The sequence below is a fragment of the Ranitomeya variabilis genome, chromosome 2 (genome assembly GCF_051348905.1).
Source record: "Ranitomeya variabilis isolate aRanVar5 chromosome 2, aRanVar5.hap1, whole genome shotgun sequence".
Taxonomy (NCBI): Eukaryota; Metazoa; Chordata; class Amphibia; order Anura; family Dendrobatidae; genus Ranitomeya; species Ranitomeya variabilis.
In genome coordinates, this window is record NC_135233.1 from 22172593 (window position 1) to 22197688 (window position 25096).

Genomic DNA, 25096 nt, shown 5'->3' on the forward strand with positions numbered 1-25096 from the left:
GAATTCCCTGACGGATGTCATCACGGCAGCCTGCTCCACCAATCACAGGCTATCACCACAGTGTACATATAAGTATATACACTAATCACAGACAAGGGAATATTCCCATATAAAGCACGTCATAAGGATGACCCCTCATCTTCAGAGCCCTCGTTGTAGTTTTTAGACGAGGGTGTCATTGAGGGGCGAGATGGCTCATTCATTCCTTCTGGAGTCCCTGTCCCACGACGCACAGCTCAGGTTGTGCTGACATCTGGCCGGCGGCTCTGGGATCTGTGAAGCCCTGGCTGGTCGCAGGCTCGTTGTCTTTCTGAGCGAATTCCTCAGCCCTGAAATGAGAAAAGAGGCTTATTGCTGAGACATTAACAAGAGATGACGTTATTATGCTAAGTGCATGGCGGTAATCGCATTATTACACTCATACTGGGACCAGCATAATCCCGCGGCTGCAAAATTTACGCAACATGTTTTACTGATTACTGGAAAATGCTCCTCAGTGACAAACACCAGAACGAGTTATGTGAGCACAGCCTTATAAAATGAAGGGTTTATGACACACAGGGCTCTGCAAACGTTTCAGGCAGGTGTGGAAAAAATGCTGCAGAGTAAGGAACTTCCAAAAATAAAAATGTCAGTAGTTTATTTTTATTAGCTAACATAATGAAAAGTGAATGAACAAAAGAGAAATCTGAATCAAAGCAGTATTTGGTGTGACTGCACTTTTCCTTTACCCCTTCTTCTCGTCACTTGTACACAGGTTATGGAGGAGCTCAGCAGGAGGTTGTGCCAAACATCTTGGAGACCTGACCCCAGATCTTCTGTGAGAAATCCACCCATCATGTAATATCATCAGGAGGCGTCTGATTGTTTCCAAATGTATTCTGCATCCGCACAAATGTCATGAAGAACAAGGAGTCCTGGGGGTGATGATCCAGCCCCACAGATCCCTGATTTCACATCATCCCGTCTGTCTGGGATCAGTAGAGAGAGAAGGATCCGCACAAGCCTCATACACAGAAGATCTGGGGTCAGGTCTCTAAGATGTTTGGCACAACGTCCTGCTGAGATCCTCCATAACCTGTGTACAAGTGACGAGAAGAAGTGATAGAGGCGATGGCGGTCACCAGATACTGACGACGAAGGTGACGGGTGATCTCTAAGCGGCCCAAGCCCGTATTTCAGAGGGGAGTGAATGTCGTAGTGCTAATGCCGGCGCGCTGCTCTCCAAAGTCTATGAGCCTCCTGTGGATAACACATAGTGTGGCAGGGCGCATGACTTCCATTCTAGTGATCATTGGGGTCCCAGTGCTGTGGTCCACAGCGATTATACATTTATTACATGTCCTGTGGATGGAAAACTTCACTGACTTCCAGAATTATGTGTCTGGTACAATATAGACAGGAGCTACTATGTTACTGCTCCACATATGAGTTCCCGATCATTTGCATAATAATCAGATATATAATAGCACAACTGTAACAATAAAACTTCTCTTATCATCATGAGACAGTTAAAGGGGTTCTCGCATCATCTCATTATAAAAACAAGCAACTTTGTAATTTACTTCTTATTAAAAAGTTTCTCTGTTCCCCAGGATGGAAGGATTTTATATATTATGGTTTACTTCTTCTTGGCGAGGTTACTGACCACCTCTGCAGTTTCTCAGAGGTGGCTGGTCTCCTAGGCAAGTAGGGCAGCGCTTACAAGCTGATTTCTATAGAGCTTCCCAGCACTGCTCTGAAGCAGCTCGGATCTGGGTATCCGGACAGGTTTAGCATCCCAGCGCTGCATATAACACAATAAATCAAACAAACACAGCTTCAAGTCCCCTAAGGGGACTAATAAATACAGTGAAAAGTAAATAAAACATTTAAAAAAAAGTTACAATTTTTTTTTAAATTAAAATCACTTCACTTTTACACCATTAAAAAATACAAAAATATCAATATCAAACTGAAAAAAAAAAAAGAACCCGATCGGTAAACACTATAATCAAAAAAACATCAAGAATGTCAAAATTATTATTTTTTTGGTGGCTGCAATACCACAAAAAAATGTTGCAGGTAACAAGCGATCAAAACCTTACCTCTATCCAAAACTGGCATCAATAAAAACATTATCTCTCTCCGCAAAAAATAAGCCATCGCAAAGCTCCTTCAACTGAAAAATTAAAACGTTACGTTTCTCGGAAAATGGTAACACAACCCAAAAACATTTTTTTTCTTGAAAATCCTGATTTTTTTTCAGCACTAAAATAACAAAAAAACCTGGACATATTTGTTATCGCCGTAATTGTACTGATGAGCAGAATCAAATTCTGAGGTCATTTTTACTACAAAATGTACGCTGTAAAAACAATTCCCAAGAAACAAAGACAGATTTGCTTTTTTTTCACAATTTATTCTCACTTGGAATTTTACTTTTTCCCGATACATTATGTGATCAAATGAACAGTATCACATGAAGGGGTTAATAACCAAACTATCTAAAAAAAAATATATACAAAAATACAAGAAGACTAAAATGGGCTTTTTTTAAAACTAGTGACTGTAAAGTACACAATGTCAGGTAATATACTGAAATATTTCTCAACTGGTTAAGAAAAACAATTATAGAAAACATTTTGATTGAGGGAGAGCAATATAGATGACATTAATAAGGTTCCAATGCATTTCTTCCACAATCATCACACCTTGTGTCAAACCCTCAGTGATAGAATTGTAGTGGAGCAGATGGTGGCGCACAACAAAGGACAAGAGTCTCAATCCCAAGAAACAGGTGTGTGTCTAAATGGGCCTTAAATAGGTCAAGAAAGATGGAGTCATGTGATCCACTCCGGGTAACCTGCAAAACCCGACGTGCAGCACAGCAGAGGGCATCGGACCTGGGGGAAGGAAATGGAGCCAGGGATACCTGGGACAGGTGTGTGTAGCACAGCATACAGCATCGGACCTGGGGGAAGGAAATGGAGCCTGGGAAACCCGGGACAGGTGTGTGTAGCACTGCAGAGGAAAACAGACCTGGGGTAAGGAAGTGGAGCCTGGGATACCTGGGAAAGGTGTGTGGAGCACAGCATAGGGCATCGGACCTGGGAGAAGGAAATGGAGCCTGGGAAACCCAGGACAGGTGGGTACAGCACAGCAGAGTGCAGCGGACCTGGGGCAAAGAAACAGAGCCTGGGATACCCAGGAGGGGTGTGTGGAGCACAGCAGAGAGCAACGGACTTGGTGGAAGGAAATGGAGTCTGCAAGACCCGGTACAGGTGTGTGGAGAGCAACAGAGGGCAACAGACCTGAGGGAAGGAAACAGAGCCTGGGATACTTGGGACAGGTGTTTGGAGCACAGCAGAGGGCAACGGACCTGGGGAAAGGAAACGGAGCCTGGGACACCCAGGACAGGTGTGTAGAGCACAGCAGAGGGCAACGGACTTGGTGGAAGGAAATGGAGTCTGCGAGACCCGGGACAGGTGTGTGGAGAGCAACAGAGGGCAACAGATCTGAGGGAAGGAAACAGAGCGTGGGATACTTGGGACAGGTGTTTGGAGCACAGCAGAGGGCAACAGCCCTTGAGAAAGGAAATGGAGCCTGGGATAACAAGGACAGATGTGTGGAGCACAGCAGAGGGCAAGGACCTGAGGGAAGGAAATGGAGTTTGGGATACCCGGGACAGGTGTGTGGAGCACAGAAGGCAACAGATCTGGGGAAGGAAATAGAGCCTGGGAGACCTGGGATAGGAGTGAAAACAACAGTAGACAGAAGAGTCAATCGTAGGTCAGGAGCAAGGAAAGGTGAGAATAATTTTTTTAACCCCTTCGGCGAATTCAAATGTTTTGTGGGATTCAAGGTGATTTTGATTTGCTTTGATTCACTCATCTCAAACTTGCAATTTTTCTTCTATAATCCAAGGAGTTGGAGGCATTTAAGGTCCATTCTCACCACAGAAGATAGTTATAAAGCCTGTGTGCAAAATATCGCAATCTGCATGTGATGTAGATTACACCATGGCTGCGGCTCCTGTCTAATAACCAGGTGGAGACGTTTATCTGAATTGGTCCCTTTGCCATTGTGACATCCAGGAACTATGTGCACCTGTTACCAGATGGGAGACGCAAACTCAATCATTTATTTCTGGACCCAGATATTGTATCAGTTGCGATCTACACATCAGTTATCACATTTGTCACTTAGAGGATATTTGTCATATTTGTCATCTCCTCCGGCTACAATGCTGTCACCGAGGGTCTAACACATGGTTCATGGTTCGTTGGTATGTTATTGATGTCATCTATATTGCTTTCATCGTTCACTATTTTTTTCTATAATTATTTTTTTCACATTTTGTCTTTTTCAGAACCAGTTGTCAAATGCAAATATAGTTGACGACTACTGGGTTTTCAAGAAGAATTTTGTTCTCACTGTCTCATTAAAAGTGGAGCTTTATTGATAAAGTTTTGCTACCATATAATTGATAATACTGTTACGTAAATTATAGGGGACTACTATCCGGTGAAACAGGTGAACAGTTTTTGACAAGGGTTAACCCTTTAAAGTAACATTTTTTAAAAAATTGTATACAAATCTGCTACAATTAATTTGGACCCTGTATATATATATATATATATATGTATATATATATATATATATATATATATATATATATATATATATATATATATATATATATATATATATATATATATATATACACACACACACACATATACATATTTCATACCAATAGGGGTGTTGCCTTCTTTTCTTTGGCAGTGGACAGCATTAATTATCCCCGTGTTTCAACAAGTTTCCATATAAACGGGGAGTGGTAGACAGAACACAAGATGAAAGACGCTGCAACAGCCAGAACCGGAGTCTCACCAGGATTAGTCTCAGCTTTTCATCGAGAATAACAAATAAACATGGGAGAAGCCTCCGCCCGTCGGTCTGCAGCTAACCCTCTATTGTAGTGAAGGCTCCATATCCCGGGATTATGACCATGTATTGTTAGTAGGATGCCATGTGTCTCATCTACATCTAGTCATCACATTCACACCAGACCCGCAGTCGTCCCTTTCTACCAATGCGCTAAACATTTTTAGATTAGAGCTTCGGTGCGCATTTTTGGGGTAAATATAAGCAAAATGCTTAAATGGTAATTCCCTAATTCAATAGCTTGTAACAATCATCACCTATCCCCCTTACAAGTGATAACTGTTGCATCAGTGTGGGTTTACCAACAATTGCCAAAATTAGATGTCCCATCCTCCCAGATTGAACGGAGTGGCTGGTTGCACCTGCGCCCTGCATAGATCCATGCAATTTTTTTTAAGGACTATGATGGTTGATGCAATAGTTCAGTCCTCTAAAAGCGTCCATATTGTCCGCAGAACACCCCCGGTGTGCACAGAGAGATGTGCTGGTGACAATGATGAATTCAGGGAGTGCGTAAAGCATCCAAGCTGTCTTTGAATGAGCGTTTTGCTCATTTGCCGGCTGATCGGTGTTATGTTTTCACTTCTTAGACTAATTTAAAAGGTTTTAGTTGTTTAGCAAGGGTTGAAGTTAACCCCAAACTTCTGAATCGCTGTCGGTCTGACCCCATCTGAATGGAGGTCGATCATGAGAACGTCCACTCAGTCCTTCTCTATCCGAATGTCCTGCAGTTCCATACACAATACATGGAGTGGAGATGCCCATGCTCGAACTCTGCTCCATTCAGAAGAGGTTTTGCAGCGCCCATTCTCGAGTCATGTAGGGGTCCCATCAATTGGATCTCTAGTAATTAGGAAGTTATTCCCTATCCCATGGATATGAGATAACTGCTAAACCTTGCACAAACACTTTAAGAGTCTGTTAGGAGCAAAAATTCTGAACTTCAGTCCTGATGATAGTAGTGGAAATGCTGGACCCACCAAACAACCTCCAGACTCGGTGTCCAGCATCAGATTCCAGGTGTAATCTACATCATATCATTATACAGTATTTTGTTAATCAAAAATGTGGCCATGTAACAACTGAAGTTGAGACATCATTAAATCAGTCGACCATCGCCCAACCCCCTCCTGCGCCCTCGTCCTCCATTCTCCTGATTGACTTTGAGAAAAATTAGCAAAGCCGTAAAGTTGTCGCTCACTTTTACAATGTTGTCGCCCCCGGGGTATAAAGTTTGTCATTACCCAATGCTTTGATTCAGAAACCTACTAAAACTGTACTGTCAAAAAGAGGATGCAAATGAGCGGATCTGCATAATACAGCTACACAGGGGGAAGATATATCACAAATATTGGTGACCCTTAAAAAATGAGCTCCGGCTCCCGCTATGGAGCAGTGTCACAAATAATGACATATAAATAATTGTGAATAATTAGTCATGTCTATTCCGACTCCTAAGCAAACCGAGGAGCCCACCTATTCTCAGGACCTTTCGCTTTCTTTTCGATGTGACTGAAAATAATCATCTCCTTGGTCGACCATTAATAACCCCCGACTTCTTGTCATGACATCAGTTCTTTTAATTATAGCACTCCGGGAGATGGGATGAAGTAAGTCGGAGCCTGGTAAAAGGATTAGCAGGCGTCACGTCTACAAATTTCCTTCCCCTGACCTTTCATTGATCTATGCTCAAGATCTGTATTTTGGCAAACGATGGCAGCGCTGGAGAGAGCCGGGAATGGAGATGACCTCCCTCAGTATACAGGCAGAAAGGTTCTTTCTCTACAAATAATATTGTAAAGCAGACTTGCTATAAAGAATATATGCAGCAAATTATAAAATAGCAATTCCTAAATAAAATGTTACAGTAACAGATTTTCACCTACACAGGGTATCCAAAAATATAGAAAGTGTCCAGGGGGTAGCAAAGGGTAAAAATTAACTTTTAATTCAAAGTATTAAAAAAGCCATACAACTGATATCCTGCACATCATACACGGTGGCTCAGAGCCTGGATACATCGACGCGTTTCGACATGAAGTCTTTGCTGTGGCTGCTTCACCCTCGTCCTTGCGGAGTGTCCGGATGCAAGTGAGATCCGAAGACAGAACATGGTGGTGAGTGGACTTTTTCTTTTTACACACAGGGTAGGTGATAATTTACTGATGGTGGAGGTCCGACCACTGGCACTTCTGCTAATCCAGAGAACAGGCCTCTGAAACGTGCTCCTCTGCTCCTGACAGTCCCATAAACAATTAATAAAACATTTTAGAGCTTGTTTTTCCCTTGATTGTTGGGGAAAACAGTGGTTAAACCCCCAGCGAGCAAGATGTTTTCGTAGTGGATAGGTGATAACATCCCAAGTTGGGGTAACCCCTTAAAAGGGAACCTGTCAGCAGGATTGTGCACAGTAACCTACACACCAGGGCTGTGGAGTCGGTAAGCCAAACCTCCAACTCCTCAATTTCCATGACAACGACTCCGAGACCTACAGCCAGGAGCCTGAGACCTACAGCCAGGAGTGATGTAATATGGAGAATGGATGCTGGAAGTCTGAGACCTACAACGAGGAGTGGTGTAATGTGGAGAATGGATGGTGGAAGCCTGAGACCTACAGCCAGGAGTGATGTAATATGGAGAATGGATGCTGGAAGCCTGAGACCTACAACGAGGAGTGGTGTAATGTGGAGAATGGATGGTGGAAGCCTGAGACCTACAGCCAGGAGTGATGTAATGTGGAGAATGGATGCTGGAAGCCTGAGACCTACAGCCAGGAGTGGTGTAATGTGGAGAATGGATGCTGGAAGCCTGAGACCTACAGCCAGGAGTGGTGTAATGAGGAGAATGGATGCTGGAAGCCTGAGACCTACAGCCAGGAGTGGTGTAATGTGGAGAATGGATGGTGGAAGCCTGAGACCTACAGCCAGGAGTGATGTAATGTGGAGAATGGATGGTGGAAGCCTGAGACCTACAGCCAGGAGTGGTGTAATGTGGAGAATGGATGCTGGAAGCCTGAGACCTACAACGAGGAGTGGTGTAATGTGGAGAATGGATGGTGGAAGCCTGAGACCTACAGCCAGGAGTGATGTAATGTGGAGAATGGATGCTGGAAGCCTGAGACCTACAGCCAGGAGAGGTGTAATGTGGAGAATGGATGCTGGAAGCCTGAGACCTACAACGAGGAGTGGTGTAATGTGGAGAATGGATGATGGAAGCCTGAGACCTACAACCAGGAGTGGTGTAATGTGGAGAATGGATGCTGGAAGCCTGAGACCTACAGCCAGGAGAGGTGTAATGTGGAGAATGGCTGCTGGAAGTCTGAGACCTACAGACAGAAGTGGTGTAATGTGGAGAATGGATGCTGGAAGTCTGAGACCTACAGCCAGGAGAGGTGTAATGTGGAGAATGGATGCTGGAAGCCTGAGACCTACAGCCAGGAGTGGTGTAATGTGGAGAATGGATGCTGGAAGCCTGAGACCTACAGACAGAAGTGGTGTAATGTGGAGAATGGATGGTGGAAGCCTGAGACCTACAGCCAGGAGAGGTGTAATGTGGAGAATGGATGATGGAAGCCTGAGACCTACAGCCAGGAGAGGTGTAATGTGGAGAATGGATGATGGAAGCCTGAGACCTACAGCCAGGAGAGGTGTAATGTGGAGAATGGATGATGGAAGCCTGAGACCTACAGACAGAAGTGGTGTAATGTGGAGAATGGATGATGGAAGCCTGAGACCTACAGCCGGAAGTGGTGTAATGTGGAGAATGGATGGTGGAAGCCTGAGACCTACACCCAGGAGTGGTGTAATGTGGAGAATGGATGATGGAAGCCTGAGACCTACAACCAGGAGTGGTGTAATGTGGAGAATGGATGCTGGAAGCCTGAGACCTACAGCCAGGAGAGGTGTAATGTGGAAATTGGATGCTGGAAGCCTGAGACCTACAGACAGAAGTGGTGTAATGTGGAGAATGGATGGTGGAAGCCTGAGACCTACAGCCAGGAGAGGTGTAATGTGGAGAATGGATGCTGGAAGCCTGAGACCTACAGCCAGGAGAGGTGTAATGTGGAGAATGGATGCTGGAAGCCTGAGACCTACAGCCAGGAGAGGTGTAATGTCGAGAATGGATGCTGGAAGCCTGAGACCTACAGCCAGGAGAGGTGTAATGTGGAGAATGGATGCTGGAAGCCTGAGACCTACAGCCAGGAGAGTTGTAATGTCGAGAATGGATGGTGGAAGCCTGAGACCTACAGCCAGGAGAGGTGTAATGTGGTGAATGGATGCTGGAAGCCTGAGACCTACAGCCAGGAGAGGTGTAATGTGGAGAATGGATGCTGGAAGCCTGAGACCTACAACGAGGAGTGGTGTAATGTGGAGAATGGATGCTGGAAGCCTGAGACCTACAGCCAGGGGTGGTGTAATGTGGAGAATGGATGCTGGAAGCCTGAGACCTACAGCCAGGAGAGGTGTAATGTGGAGAATGGATGCTGGAAGCCTGAGACCTACAGACAGAAGTGGTGTAATGTGGAGAATGGATGCTGGAAGCCTGAGACCTACAGCCAGGAGAGGTGTAATGTGGAGAATGGATGCTGGAAGCCTGAGACCTACAGCCAGGGGTGGTGTAATGTGGAGAATGGATGCTGGAAGCCTGAGACCTACAGCCAGGAGAGGTGTAATGTGGAGAATGGATGGTGGAAGCCTGAGACCTACAGCCAGGAGTGGTGTAATGTGGAGAATGGATGCTGGAAGCCTGAGACCTACAGACAGAAGTGGTGTAATGTGGAGAATGGATGGTGGAAGCCTGAGACCTACAGCCAGGAGTGGTGTAATGTGGAGAATGGATGATGGAAGCCTGAGACCTACAGCCAGGAGAGGGGTAATGTGGAGAATGGATGCTGGAAGCCTGAGACCTACAGCCAGGAGAGGTGTAATGTGGTGAATGGATGGTGGAAGCCTGAGACCTACAGCCAGGAGAGGTGTAATGTGGAAAATGGATGGTGGAAGCCTGAGACCTACAGCCAGGAGTGGTGTAATGTGGAGAATGGATGGTGGAAGCCTGAGACCTACAGCCAGGAGAGGTGTAATGTGGAGAATGGATGCTGGAAGCCTGAGACCTACAGCCAGGAGAGGGGTAATGTGGAGAATGGCTGCTGGAAGCCTGAGACCTACAGCCTGGAGAGGTGTAATGTGGAGAATGGATGCTGGAAGCCTGAGACCTACAGCCAGGAGTGATGTAATATGGAGAATGTATGCTGGAAGCCTGAGACCTACAGCCAGAAGTGGTGTAATGTGGAGAATGGATGCTGGAAGCCTGAGACCTACAGCCAGGAGTGGTGTATTGAGGAGAATGGATGCTGGAAGCCTGAGACCTACAGCCAGGAGAGGTGTAATGTGGAGAATGGATGATGGAAGCCTGAGACCTACAACCAGGAGTGGTGTAATGTGGAGAATGGATGCTGGAAGCCTGAGACCTACAGCCAGGAGAGGTGTAATGTGGAAAATGGATGCTGGAAGTCTGAGACCTACAGACAGAAGTGGTGTAATGTGGAGAATGTATGCTGGAAGCCTGAGACCTACAGCCAAGAGAGGTGTAATGTCGAGAATGGATGCTGGAAGCCTGAGACCTACAGCCAGGAGTGGTGTAATGCGGAGAATGGATGCTGGAAGCCTGAGACATACAGCCTGGAGTGGTGTAATGTGGAGAATGGATGGTGGAAGCCTGAGACCTACAGCCAAGAGTGGTGTAATGTGGAGAATGGATGGTGGAAGCCTGAGACCTACAGCCAGGAGTGATGTAATGTGGAGAATGGATGCTGGAAGCCTGAGACCTACAGCCAGGAGTGGTGTAATGTGGAGAATGGATGCTGGAAGCCTGAGACCTACAGCCAAGAGTGGTGTAATGTGGAGAATGGATGGTGGAAGCCTGAGACCTACAGCCAGGAGTGATGTAATGTGGAGAATGGATGCTGGAAGCCTGAGACCTACAGCCAGGAGTGGTGTAATGTGGAGAATGGATGGTGGAAGCCTGAGACCTACAGCCAGGAGTGGTGTAATGTGGAGAATGGATGCTGGAAGCCTGAGACCTACAGCCAGGAGTGATGTAATGTGGAGAATGGATGGTGGAAGCCTGAGACCTACAGCCAGCAGTGGTGTAATGTGGAGAATGGATGCTGGAAGCCTGAGACCTACAGCCAGGAGTGATGTAATGTGGAGAATGGATGCTGGAAGCCTGAGACCTACAGCCAGGAGTGGTGTAATGTGGAGAATGGATGCTGGAAGCCTGAGACCTACAGCCAGGAGAGGTGTAATGTGGAGAATGGATGCTGGAAGCCTGAGACCTACAGCCAGGGGTGGTGTAATGTGGAGAATGGATGCTGGAAGCCTGAGACCTACAGCCAGGAGAGGTGTAATGTGGAGAATGGATGGTGGAAGCCTGAGACCTACAGCCAGGAGTGGTGTAATGTGGAGAATGGATGCTGGAAGCCTGAGACCTACAGACAGAAGTGGTGTAATGTGGAGAATGGATGGTGGAAGCCTGAGACCTACAGCCAGGAGTGGTGTAATGTGGAGAATGGATGATGGAAGCCTGAGACCTACAGCCAGGAGAGGGGTAATGTGGAGAATGGATGCTGGAAGCCTGAGACCTACAGCCAGGAGAGGTGTAATGTGGTGAATGGATGGTGGAAGCCTGAGACCTACAGCCAGGAGAGGTGTAATGTGGAAAATGGATGGTGGAAGCCTGAGACCTACAGCCAGGAGTGGTGTAATGTGGAGAATGGATGGTGGAAGCCTGAGACCTACAGCCAGGAGAGGTGTAATGTGGAGAATGGATGCTGGAAGCCTGAGACCTACAGCCAGGAGAGGGGTAATGTGGAGAATGGCTGCTGGAAGCCTGAGACCTACAGCCTGGAGAGGTGTAATGTGGAGAATGGATGCTGGAAGCCTGAGACCTACAGCCAGGAGTGGTGTAATGTGGAGAATGGATGCTGGAAGCCTGAGACCTACAGCCAGGAGTGATGTAATATGGAGAATGTATGCTGGAAGCCTGAGACCTACAGCCAGGAGAGGTGTAATGTGGAGAATGAATGCTGGAAGCCTGAGACCTACAGCCAGAAGTGGTGTAATGTGGAGAATGGATGCTGGAAGCCTGAGACCTACAGCCAGGAGTGGTGTATTGAGGAGAATGGATGCTGGAAGCCTGAGACCTACAGCCAGGAGAGGTGTAATGTGGAGAATGGATGATGGAAGCCTGAGACCTACAACCAGGAGTGGTGTAATGTGGAGAATGGATGCTGGAAGCCTGAGACCTACAGCCAGGAGAGGTGTAATGTGGAAAATGGATGCTGGAAGTCTGAGACCTACAGACAGAAGTGGTGTAATGTGGAGAATGGATGCTGGAAGCCTGAGACCTACAGACAGAAGTGGTGTAATGTGGAGAATGTATGCTGGAAGCCTGAGACCTACAGCCAGGAGAGGTGTAATGTCGAGAATGGATGCTGGAAGCCTGAGACCTACAGCCAGGAGTGGTGTAATGCGGAGAATGGATGCTGGAAGCCTGAGACATACAGCCTGGAGTGGTGTAATGTGGAGAATGGATGGTGGAAGCCTGAGACCTACAGCCAAGAGTGGTGTAATGTGGAGAATGGATGGTGGAAGCCTGAGACCTACAGCCAGGAGTGATGTAATGTGGAGAATGGATGCTGGAAGCCTGAGACCTACAGCCAGGAGTGGTGTAATGTGGAGAATGGATGCTGGAAGCCTGAGACCTACAGCCAAGAGTGGTGTAATGTGGAGAATGGATGGTGGAAGCCTGAGACCTACAGCCAGGAGTGATGTAATGTGGAGAATGGATGCTGGAAGCCTGAGACCTACAGCCAGGAGTGGTGTAATGTGGAGAATGGATGCTGGAAGCCTGAGACCTACAGCCAGGAGTGATGTAATGTGGAGAATGGATGGTGGAAGCCTGAGACCTACAGCCAGCAGTGGTGTAATGTGGAGAATGGATGCTGGAAGCCTGAGACCTACAGCCAGGAGTGATGTAATGTGGAGAATGGATGCTGGAAGCCTGAGACCTACAGCCAGGAGTGGTGTAATGTGGAGAATGGATGGTGGAAGCCTGAGACCTACAGCCAGGAGAGGTGTAATGTGGAGAATGGATGATGGAAGCCTGAGACCTACAGCCAGCAGTGGTGTAATGTGGAGAATGGATGATGGAAGCCTGAGACCTACAGCCAGCAGTGGTGTAATGTGGAGAATGGATGCTGGAAGCCTGAGACCTACAGCCAGGAGTGATGTAATGTGGAGAATGTATGCTGGAAGCCTGAGACCTACAGCCAGGAGAGGTGTAATGTCGAGAATGGATGCTGGAAGCCTGAGACCTACAGCCAGGAGTGGTGTAATGCGGAGAATGGATGCTGGAAGCCTGAGACATACAGCCTGGAGTGGTGTAATGTGGAGAATGGATGGTGGAAGCCTGAGACCTACAGCCAAGAGTGGTGTAATGTGGAGAATGGATGGTGGAAGCCTGAGACCTACAGCCAGGAGTGATGTAATGTGGAGAATGGATGCTGGAAGCCTGAGACCTACAGCCAGGAGTGGTGTAATGTGGAGAATAGATGCTGGAAGCCTGAGACCTACAGCCAAGAGTGGTGTAATGTGGAGAATGGATGCTGGAAGCCTGAGACCTACAGCCAGGAGTGATGTAATGTGGAGAATGGATGCTGGAAGCCTGAGACCTACAGCCAGGAGTGGTGTAATGTGGAGAATGGATGGTGGAAGCCTGAGACCTACAGCCAGGAGTGGTGTAATGTGGAGAATGGATGCTGGAAGCCTGAGACCTACAGCCAGGAGTGGTGTAATATGGAGAATGGATGCTGGAAGCCTGAGACCTACAGCCAGGAGTGGTGTAATGTGGAGAATGGATGGTGGAAGCCTGAGACCTACAGCCAGGAGTGGTGTAATGTGGAGAATGGATGCTGGAAGCCTGAGACCTACAGCCAGGAGTGATGTAATGTGGAGAATGGATGGTGGAAGCCTGAGACCTACAGCCAGCAGTGGTGTAATGTGGAGAATGGATGCTGGAAGCCTGAGACCTACAGCCAGGAGTGATGTAATGTGGAGAATGGATGCTGGAAGTCTGAGACCTACAGCCAGGAGAGGTGTAATGTGGAGAATGGATGCTGGAAGCCTGAGACCTACAGCCTGGACTGGTGTAATGTGGAGAATGGATGCTGGAAGCCTGAGACCTACAGTCAGGAGTGGTGTAATGTCGAGAATGGATGCTGGAAGCCTGAGACCTACAGCAAGGAGAGATGTAATGTTGAGAATGGATGGTGGAAGCCTGAGACCTACAGCCAGGAGTGGTGTAATGTGGAGAATGGATGGTGGAAGCCTGAGACCTACAGCCAGGAGTGGTGTAATGTTTAGAATGGATGCTCGAAGCCTGAGACCTACAGCCAGGTGATTTAGGCTAGATTGTGCTCTACAAAGTAGATATTAATCCCTATAAAGAAGTGAATTTGTATGTTGCATCTTTATAAAACCAACTGTAAAAACTATTTTTGCCTTAAATGGAGGCTTGCCAAAGACAACTTTGTGGTTCTGCGCAAGGTAGAGCCATATTATGGCCATGAGCATGAGGTGTTATGTCAACCACATAGTAACAGCACCGATCCTGACATCTTTTTTGGGGATAACCTGTGGTGTAATTCTTTTACAATGAATATATAAGATGTGAGACTAGATTCTATATATCTCAATATCTTTTCATCTCATTGTACAACATCTGGCACATTTTGCTTGAATGTACATCTATACTGTATGAAACTCGGTTGAATGCAATCTACTGTTTCATGTTATTAGTCAGTTTAACTGTATGTGTATTATTTTGTTTTTTCCTGTATATCTTTTGTATGTTTCCATTTCTGTAAATCTTGTTGCTTCTTTAACTGCATCTAGTGCTAGAAAGCTCTAGTATAGGATATTATGGCACACTACTCAAAAATGTTTCCTACGAATAACTTATATTTTTTGTAAAGTCCGACGAACTTACAAAGAGCCAGGGGACATTCATTATGTGCAAGGAATAGTGATTCTGTAAAGGGTTCTTTGCAGTTAGAGCAGTCAGACTGCAGAATGCCGATCACAAACGGTAGTAATGGAAGATAACATAACAGCATGCGTTTCTCATAAATGGAATTGTGAATTATAAATAATCTAGTGATAATTGGTAGAGAAAGGTAAAATTGATGGACTTTTTTTACGTCTTTTTTCAGCTTATATAATATGACATTATTTGCAGGAAACCCTTCAGCTCTTACATACTTATGTATCATGTCATAGACAGTTTAAAGGGAGCCCGTCACTGACCGACATCTTTCAGCTTCACGCCAAGTGATTGACAGATCTCTCCCATAGTGAGAGACCTGTTAATTACCTGGAAATACCTAATCTAATCTCTGGCTATGGTTCTCAGCTGCATCTTCTGAATATTTTTTCTCTGAAATATTTCACATATACTTGGCTGCAATCATGCAGCCATGCTTTAATCCATGGTTTGGGTAGCATTAATCAGCTGACAGGTTCCCTGGTTCCCTTTAAGCAAGACATTACAGAGACATCCTATTGTAAGTTTGTACCACCAATATATTAAATTTATGTCTTACCTGTTTTGCTGAAAAGTGAGTTCACTAACTGCATTAGCAGAGATGGATGTTGGAAGTCGTAGCTGAACTCTTTGAACTCTTGGTCTTCGGTCAGAATACGACCTCCGAACAAAAGGTTGAGGGTTTGCTGCACTCATTGACACTCTTCTCTGTGGGTCATTGTTCTGACGAAGAGAGAAAGTGTGCCTCAAAACAGGACTCTCAACTTGATCCAAAACAGTGGCTGGATTAGATGAAGACTTGGCCTCAAATAAATTAGAAGATGATGGGCAAAATATTGACTGTGCATTGCCAACCATTTTTGAAGAAACTTGTGTGTCTTCAGAATTGCGTCTTAACCCTGTAGGGGATGGAGAAACTGGAGGAGAGGGTGTAGAATGAGAAGGGGAGCTAGACTGCTGATGAGTTTGTGGAGGGCTTGGTAACCTCCGATGACTTGGAGGGCTTTGTTGGCTTCGTATTTGAGGGGGAGTTGGTAGCTTACGTTGACTTGGTGGACTCTGTAGCTTTTGTATTTGAGGGGGGCTTGGTTGTATAAATTGGCTTGATGGACTCTGCTGTCTTGCTATGTGGGGAGGACTTGATTGCCTTTGTTGGATTGATGGACTCTGTTGTCTTTGTAATTGTGGGGGACTTGGTAGTCTACGTTGGCTTGGTGGACTCTGTTTTCTTTGTATTTGAGGGGGACTTGGTAGACAGCGTTTGCTTGGTGGACTCTGTTTTCTTTGTATTTGAGGGCTTTGCAGACATTGGGTTGGTGGACTTTGTGGTTTTCGTATTTGAGGGGGGCTTTGTAGGGTACGTTGGCCTGGTGGACTCTGTTGTCTTCTTACTTGAGGTGGACTTGACAGCTTACGTTGGGATGGGGGGTTAGCTAGCAACTTCTCATTAGAAGGACTTGATTCTTTTGGCGCACTTGTGCTGGACATTTTCTGGAAAACATTCCTGATCGTTGGTGGACTTGTTAGTTTTCTATCAGTTGGTAGAGATGAAGCCGCCGTTCTTGTAGGAGAAGGTTTTCTTAAGACTTGATTTCTCCGTAATGTAGGAGAATATTGTTTTGATTTAATCATGGATGCAACAGAACATGTCTCACTATTATCTTTGTCAGGGTTTACACCTTCACCATCACCTGGATTCTGTAAATGAATTATTTTATGCGATTGTTTATACAAGTCAGCAGTCTGTTCTGTTTCATGCTTTTTCTGAAAGTCCATACCTACTTTCTTATTGTTAGAAATTTGATCAGATTGTAAAGAGTATTTTCTAATTCCATTAACAGCCCCATCTTTTGACAAGTATATATTGGTAATATTTTTGCTTGGTAACACATTTTTTATATTCACTGAGGTCTTCATTTTTTGAGACATGGATGGCTTCATTGGGCAAGGGAAACATTCATTTTTCTCCAGCTCATTAGCCGAGAGCATGTTGAACGAATCATCCATAAGTATTTCGAGGGGAGGAGGTGGCAAATTCTCAAAGTCTTCAGTTCCAGATTCATTTGTATCATCTCTGGCAGAATCATAAAGTTTTGAAGATAGGAATGAATCAGTTGTAACGTATTCATTTGGATTCACTTCTCTTGCTGTGATATCCAAAGGTTGTAATCTTCTATAAGCCAAAATTGTGGGAGGAAAGACAGGAATTCCAAATTTTCTAACACATCTAAGTGGTCCCAGAGTTTTCACATTTGTGTTTTTTATGGTGTCATCATCCACTGGGCTAAATGTTTGGATAAGTTTTCGAACAGACTTCCGTGGAGATGCATTTACAATGTCCCGCTTTCTCTCTGCCAAAGGAAACTTTTCTTCTGCCTGGGCATCTTGTGTATTTGAAGTTTCTAATACCTGAGTTATTGGTTCAATATTTGAGTCCCCTCCTGTATTCATATCAATTTTTCTTATGGCAACTTGTTCTTGACTTGGCAAGATATTAAAACTTTTAGCAAGGCAGGCCTTTAGTTTGCTGGTGGATAAATTATTACTAGAGATTATGCAACCAGCATGTGAAAAAGACTTAATAGTTGAGTTTTGGGTTTTGTCTGTGTTTTTTGAAGTTGAGTATAGTTGTTCTAACTTTTTGCTGAGTTCCTTCTGTGTTCTTTGAAGTTCTAATAGTGTGGGATCCTCAGCTTGACTTCTAAGAGATTCTGCAGATCGAGACCTTCTGTGATTAGAGGTTCTTCTGTTACTTCCATCTGCAGTACTGGGCCTCACAATGTCAGTATTCACTTCTTCTCTGGTCCAAACATCGCATACTGAATTACCAGGAACAAACTTGATCTTTTCACTAATGGCTTCTTTCATTTTCAATGTCATCTCTTCATTTTTTGGATTCTCTAACCATTTGGATGGTGATTTATAAAGGACCATACCTGCTGGAGAAGTTAAGGGTCTTGGTGTTAAGGTGACCTGGCTTGATAAACTTATATTATCTTCACTTTCATCACAACTATCATCACTGCTAGTTGCTTCCTCAGATTCGGGATCAAGTGTGCTATCTTCTCCTAAAGTAGCAGTGGTTGCTAGTGAGGTCAATGAAGGGCTTCTTGACATACTAGTTTGCATTGAAATACCGGAACTGTTTTTTCGCGTCCCAGTTGAGCGATAAGTATTTTCTTTTTGGGCAGATGTGCTCTTCAGATTAAGATCAAGGTCAGAAATCTTGTCTTTATCAGTTGAGACTTGTGGTGTTAGAATTTCACTTGAATCAATACTTGACTTTCTTCCCATCTTATCAGGGGATCTATATCCTCTCATCGATTCCGAATCACCACCAATTCCACTGTCTTCAGAATAAAGAGTTGAATCATTTGGAAGCCGCTGTGTAGGTCCTGTTGCTGAATCTTCCAGAGATTTGATCATCTTCAGGAGGCGCTCATCGCAGTGTTCCTTATGATTCAACTTTTCCTGAAATTTGTCCATACCTGATTGAAATAAATTGCAGGTATCCTGGAAGGCTACGGTTGTCAGAGAAGATACTGTACCATTTAGGGATTGCATTTTATTAATTGTATATTGCAGCAATTGTTGCAGTAGATCTGGCTTTTCTGCAGGGTCTCCTTTTCCTACAGGCCAAGTGAGGTCGCCCCCTACAGCTTTTAAAAGTTTTTCTCCGTCTTCTGCAATTTCTTTCAAGCATTGATTTATATCATCATATCTCAGGACCATGAAGCTAATCATCTGCTGCATGATAAGATGAGTCTGGGTCACTTGGTTTGCCATAGAAATCACAGCTTCATATTTTGAGAGATTAGGGTTGAGAAATGCATACGCATCCTGGTGAGCCTTAACAAGCTCTTCTGGGAAATCAACCTTTTTTTCTATGTCAACATAAACTGCTTGGTCTGTTTTTGCACGTCGACTATGTTTACCAACCCTTTGGCTTCTTGACTTCCTATTTCTTCTTGAATTTCCATCTGGTTGCACTGTTCCCGGTGTTTCTTGCTCTGAACCAGTTGAACTATGTTTTCTGAGAGTTTTCCTCTTCTGGTATTTTAAATTAACCATTGCTTCATCAGCGGTGCCAAGTTTTTCATGATCAGTAAAGGATCCATTACGAGAAAGTTCAGATAAGCAATCGGAAACAATTTTCTCCTGCTGACAAGTCTCTTTTTGCAACCCCACTTTCTGCTTGATTTCTTCATTTTTAATGTCCAAACTGGGGACTGTAATTCCATTGATTTCATATTCAGGAGGAAGAAGGGCCTTGTTTTTATCTATTGGTTTGGCGGCACTTTTTGCAAGGTTATAAATGATTCCATTATGAGAAGGTGAACAGCCCATTCTGTGATTTTATATGTATAAGTTCAGCAAATAAATAAATAGTCCTTACATTTAGGCTTGGTCCTAGAATCTGATGCTCCAAGATGAGGCTCCATTTTCTCAAAGATGAAAAATAGTCTTCTTTGTATTGGTTTCAAAATAGAAAATAAATAGTAATGCAATACGCTTCTCAGCAGCTGCAAACCAGCAGAACAGCTCTGGTGGCTATAGATAGACGTCTCTCGGTGTTTCTCCACTCTTTCCATTGACAGATGTCAAGTGCAAATAGGATTTGGAGCTTACTGGATTAAACATACTTTATCTGACGAGCAACTATCTTTCTTCGTAAGAAACAACACAACAATTATATTATTTCAATGTCTTCTTCTACATTTTTCTGCAGAGATAAGTTTTACCATAAGAAATTAAACCAGACTAACTTGGAATCTCAAAGAATAAAAGATTTCATAGCCAAAAACTTCCCAGCATCTTCTTGGACAAATGAGAGCATGCATCCAATTTAATGCAAAATTCCTATGAATGCAAAGCATTTATTTTACAGCTCAAGGTAGCTTTTTAAGGATAGCTTTACCATTTTAGTTACCATTTTTTAAAGGTAGCTTTTTAGTTTGCAGCTCTACCTTTGGACTCACTGCAGGGCTGTTGCACACACAGTGTTTTGTAGCTTTTTATGCTGCAGCTAGATGGTACTCCTACCCTTCCTGATGCAGTCATTTCTTTCGCTTTCTTGTCTTTCAAGAGCAAAAACTAATTTTTCATTCAACATGGTTTATTTTTTTGCGAGATGAGTTGTCCAATATTAAAATTTACTGATAAATCAAATATATGTAAAAAAGAAAATATATCATCTTTATGCAGTGAAATTGAAAAAAAAAATATATATATATATAGTGCAAGATGGCCGCCGGAGGGGAGATATATGTAATAGTGGCTGCTAGCTGCGGTGATGTGAGCTTGGAAGTATGCTCCAGCACATATAGTGCTGAGAGAATTGTTTGAGCCGCTCCAGGGCCGGGTTTTACGAGTGGTCATAAGAGATGGGTGGGAATGGCCGCTTACATATCCCAGCCCCAGGGGCATGGTTTGGCAGATAAAATGGAGGCCGAGTCTCTCATTCAGTGTCTGTGGCTGGAGGTGTGGAGACCAGTGTGTTGTCAAAGACACTGACCTGAGCGGGCGGACACGCAGTGCTATATGGACTCTTTACTTGTAGTTTGTGTTCACCTTCAGTGTATGTTGCTAAAGGCACTGACCTGAGCGGGCACAATGCCACATGGACTATTTTTTCCTGTTTGTTTTCACTTTGTGCCGGAAAAGGCTGTTCGTTTGTTTTTCTATCCAGAGCAGATTATGCAGTTTTAATAAACTTGCTTGCTCTCTTCATACGGTAGAAAGTAGGTAAGTTGTAGCTTGGTGATCCCCGATTCCAGTTTTCTATAATTGATTTGTTCTTCTTGCCATCCACGGTATTGATAACATCCTTCTCCAGCACCACGGCGGCACTGATTCATCTTCTGTCTTGTTTTTGTATCGTCCAGGTTTCGAATCCATATGTTACTACAGAAAAGACCAGACTATGTGCGAGTAGCGTTTTCAACGCCAGTGAACTGTTCCTTGATTTGAAGACCTTGTCCAGTGACTTTATTCTTGATTTGCCCATGATTCTACTATTGACTTCCGGTGTCGTCACTGCATCTTGAGTGGTCATGTATACGTCCTTTACAACTTTCAGTTTGTCGCCGTCCATCTCAAAGGTGTCCAGGTCGTACCTGGCAATAGTCAATATCTTTGTCTTCTTTGTACTGAGTAGGAGTCCTATCTTTGAGTCCTTCATTTCATCTACGCTTTTTACTATCAATGTTGTATCATCTTCATACTTAAGATTGTTGATGATTCATCCAGCAATTTTGAGTCCTTCTGTTTTTTTCGGCAAGTCCAGCCTTCCTGAAAATAGCTTATGCATATAATTTGAAAAGAAATGGTGACAGGATGCCGTCTGATGCCTCGCTCTACTTTGAACCATGTTGTGTCACCGTGTTCCGTTCGGACTGTTGCTTCTTGGTCACCGTGTTCCGTTACAACAGCAAAAAAAAAATTAGAAGCCGTTAAAAGCAGTACCACCGGCTATTCTGGCAACAACCGTCCTGGCAGTAGTAGTACAAAACGCAGGTCACAATTGGCCTACTGTGTCTGTAAACCGACCAAAGGCAGTAGATGTGAACGAGCTGTTGCTCCATAACGCCCTGGCACGTCACAGGAAAATCGTGTCCCAGTCAGAATGTGCTGTCAGGTGCGGGGTGCATCACACTCACTTGTAGGCCGCCTCCACTGTCTCCATACATAACTCAGGGGACACTTAGTTTGTTATAACAACCGAAATGTTACTGGACAGCTCAAGTTCATCAGATTGTAGCATGCAGTATAGGGCACAACTGTAAATGACATAAACAATGTTGATACAGGAAAGATACAGTATATATCTTTGTACCGTGTTAGCCAGGAGATAGAAAAATATTTAGAATTGAGAGTCCTCAGTGATTGATACTTTTTAATGGCTAACTGAAAAGATAGTAACAAATTGAAAGCTTTCAAGGCTCCTCAGGCCCCTTCATCAGGCATAGACTAATAGAAATTCTGAAGAATCACATATTAGTCTATGCCTGATGAAGAGACCTGTGTAGTCTCGAAAGCTTGCAATTTGTTACCATCTTTTCAGTTAGCCATTAAAAGGTATCAACCACTGAGGACTCTCAATAAAAAATGATGTGATTGATATTTTTCTCTATTAAACCCATAAAAAATGTAATAAAACTGTAATGCTGAGGTCGTGTTCACATGTAGCATAAATGCCGCGTTCTTTCTGCAGGAGTCTGCACCAGACAACACAGTAGCAACCTTCTCTGATTATTGCGTTTGCTGCTTTTCTTTAATGCGTTTTCCTGCTTATTTGATGCGATTTTTGGGCAGATATGAAGCAGAGTTTTAAATACCTTTTTTTAACAGTACAGAAAAGCTTTGATTCTGCGCTTAAAAATGTGACTGCATTTTTTTTCTTCATGTGTTTTTTTTTTTTTCCAGAAGAAGTCTATAGAGAAAAAATGCACCAAAACCGCAGAACTCAGCAGCATCACCAGACCACAGAGGGTGAAGATTTCATAGAATCACATCCACTTTGCTTTGAAATTTAGACCGTGTTCACATGTAGCGTAAATGCTGCGTATTTTCTGCTGCTTTTTTGCATACAAATTCTGCTGGGTTTAACTGTCCAAGCAAAGTGGGTGTAATTTCATGAAAACTGCGCCCCCTGAGGTCTAGGGTATGTGCACACGTTGCAGATTTCCTGCAGATCTGCAGCTTTTTTTTTCCGCGCAAAAACGCTGCAGATCCGCAAGTGATTTACAGTACAATGTAAATCAATGGCAAAAAAAAATGCTGTGCTAATGGTGCAGAAAAATCTGCACGGAAAACGCAGCAGATTCAAAAAAGGACCATGTCAATTCTTTTTGCAGATCTGCTGCGTTTCTGCACCCATTCCATAATAGAAATCTGCAATGGTAAAAAAAAGGAAGAAATCTGCACAAAAATGTGCAACGTGTGCACAGACCAAAAAAGGTGCAGATTCTGACCTGCGTTTTCTGCCAAGAAATGCAGAATCTGCACAGAAAATTCCAGTCAAATCTGGAACGTGTGCATATAGCCTTACAGTACAATGTAAACAATGGCAATAAAAAATGCTGTGCTAATGGTGCAGAAAAATCTGCACGGAAAACGCAGCAGATTCAAAAAAGGACCATGTCAATTCTTTTTGCAGATCTGCTGCATTTCTGCACCCATTCCATAATAGAAATCGGCAGGGGTAAAAAAAAAGGAAGAAATCTGCACAAAAAGAGGAGCAGATCCTGACCTGCGTTTTCTGCCAAGAAATGCAGAATCTGCACAGAAAATTCCACAGCAAATCTGCAATGTGTGCATATAGCCTAAGGGTATGTGCACACGATGCAGATTTAGTGCAGAATTGGTGCAGAACTGCAGCAGATTTTTCTGCTGCAGAAACGCTGCAGAACTGCACTGTGATTTACAGCAGAGGTCCCCAACCGCCGGTCCGCGGACCGGGACCGGGCCGTTGGGGTTTTTCAGCCGGTCCGCGGCGCCGCAGCTCTTCCCCTGTTCAGCGGTCACGTGGGACCGCTGATTAGAGAAATGAATAGGCTGCTCCACCTCCCATAGGGGCGGAGCCGCCTATTCATTTCTCTAATGAAGCGGTGCCGGTGACCGCTGATAGAGGAAGAGGCTGCGGCACCGAAGAGCAGCTGTCCGGGGGAAGGAGCGGGACGCCGGGAGCAGGTAAGTATGTCATATTCACCTGTCCTGGTTCCACACGCCGGGCGCTGTCTCCATCTTCCCGGCGTCTCTCTCTCCTCACTGACTGTGCAGGCAGAGGGCGCGATGACGTATATAATGTGCGCGCCGCCCTCTGCCTGATCAGTCAGTGCAGGGAGACGCCGGGAAGATGGCGACGAGGAGCTGCAAGAGAGGTGAGTATGTGTTTTATTATTTTTATTGCAGCAGCAGCAGCACAGCTATGGGGCAATAATAAACAGTGCAGAGCACTGTATGGCACAGCTATGGGGCAATAATAAACAGTGCAGAGCACTGTATGGCACAGCTATGGGGCAATAATAAACAGTGCAGAGCACTGTATGGCACAGCTATGGGGCAATTATGAACGGTGCAGAGCACTATATGGCACAGCTATGGGGCAATAATGGTGCAGAGCACTATATGGCACAGCTATGGGGCAATAATAAACAGTGCAGAGCACTGTATGGCACAGCTATGGGGCAATTATGAACGGTGCAGAGCACTGTATGGCACAGCTATGGGGCAATAATGGTGCAGAGCACTATATGGCACAGCTATGGGGCAATAATGGTGCAGAGCACTGTATGGCACAGCTATGGGGCAATAATGGTGCAGAGCACTATATGGCACAGCTATGGGGCAATTATGAACGGTGCAGAGCACTGTATGGCACAGCTATGGGGCAATAATGGTGCAGAGCACTGTATGGCACAGCTATGGGGCAATAATGGTGCAGAGCACTGTATGGCACAGCTATGGGGCAATTATGAACGGTGCAGAGCACTATATGGCACAGCTATGGGGCAATAATGGTGCAGAGCACTATATGGCACAGCTATGGGGCAATAATGGTGCAGAGCACCAGGGAAACAAGCATGGTGCTCCCACTCATTCTGAACCTATGGTAAGTTGAATCACATTCTCATTATAAATGTCATAATTATATGATAAGTATGCACTAAGCTCCATCCCTCCATAACCCCACCCCCATATGACCAAAGCCCCGCCCCTGCCCCACCCCCACCGGGCCATGGAAAACTGGTCTGGCTTAAAGCCGGTCCCTGGTGCAAAAAAGGTTGGGGACCTCTGATTTACAGTACAATGTAAATCAATGGGAAAAAAAAAAAGCTGTGCACATGGTGCAGAAAAATCTGCGCAGAAACGCTGCAGATTTCAAAGAAGTGCACGTCGCTTCTTTTGTGCAGTTCTGCAGCGTTTCTGCTGCAGATTTTTCTGCACCATGTGCACAGCTTTTTTTTTTCCCATTGATTTACATTACAGAAACTGCATAGAAACTGCATAGAAACTGCACAGAAACTGCACAGAAACTGCACAGAAACTGCATAGAATCTGCGCA

The 25096-nt window shown here is 44.6% G+C and overlaps 1 protein-coding gene across 1 annotated transcript; it reads right to left on the reverse strand.

Moving 5' to 3' along the window:
* Positions 1-199: 199 nt before the first annotated feature.
* PCARE (photoreceptor cilium actin regulator) lies at positions 200-19393 on the reverse strand. The gene is made up of 2 exons (XM_077282108.1): positions 15590-19393; positions 200-329 (listed from the first exon to the last, which is right to left on the reverse strand). Exons 1-2 carry the CDS (start codon positions 19375-19377, stop codon positions 200-202), a joined length of 3918 nt encoding a protein of 1305 aa, XP_077138223.1. The 5' UTR covers positions 19378-19393.
* Positions 19394-25096: the final 5703 nt, after the last annotated feature.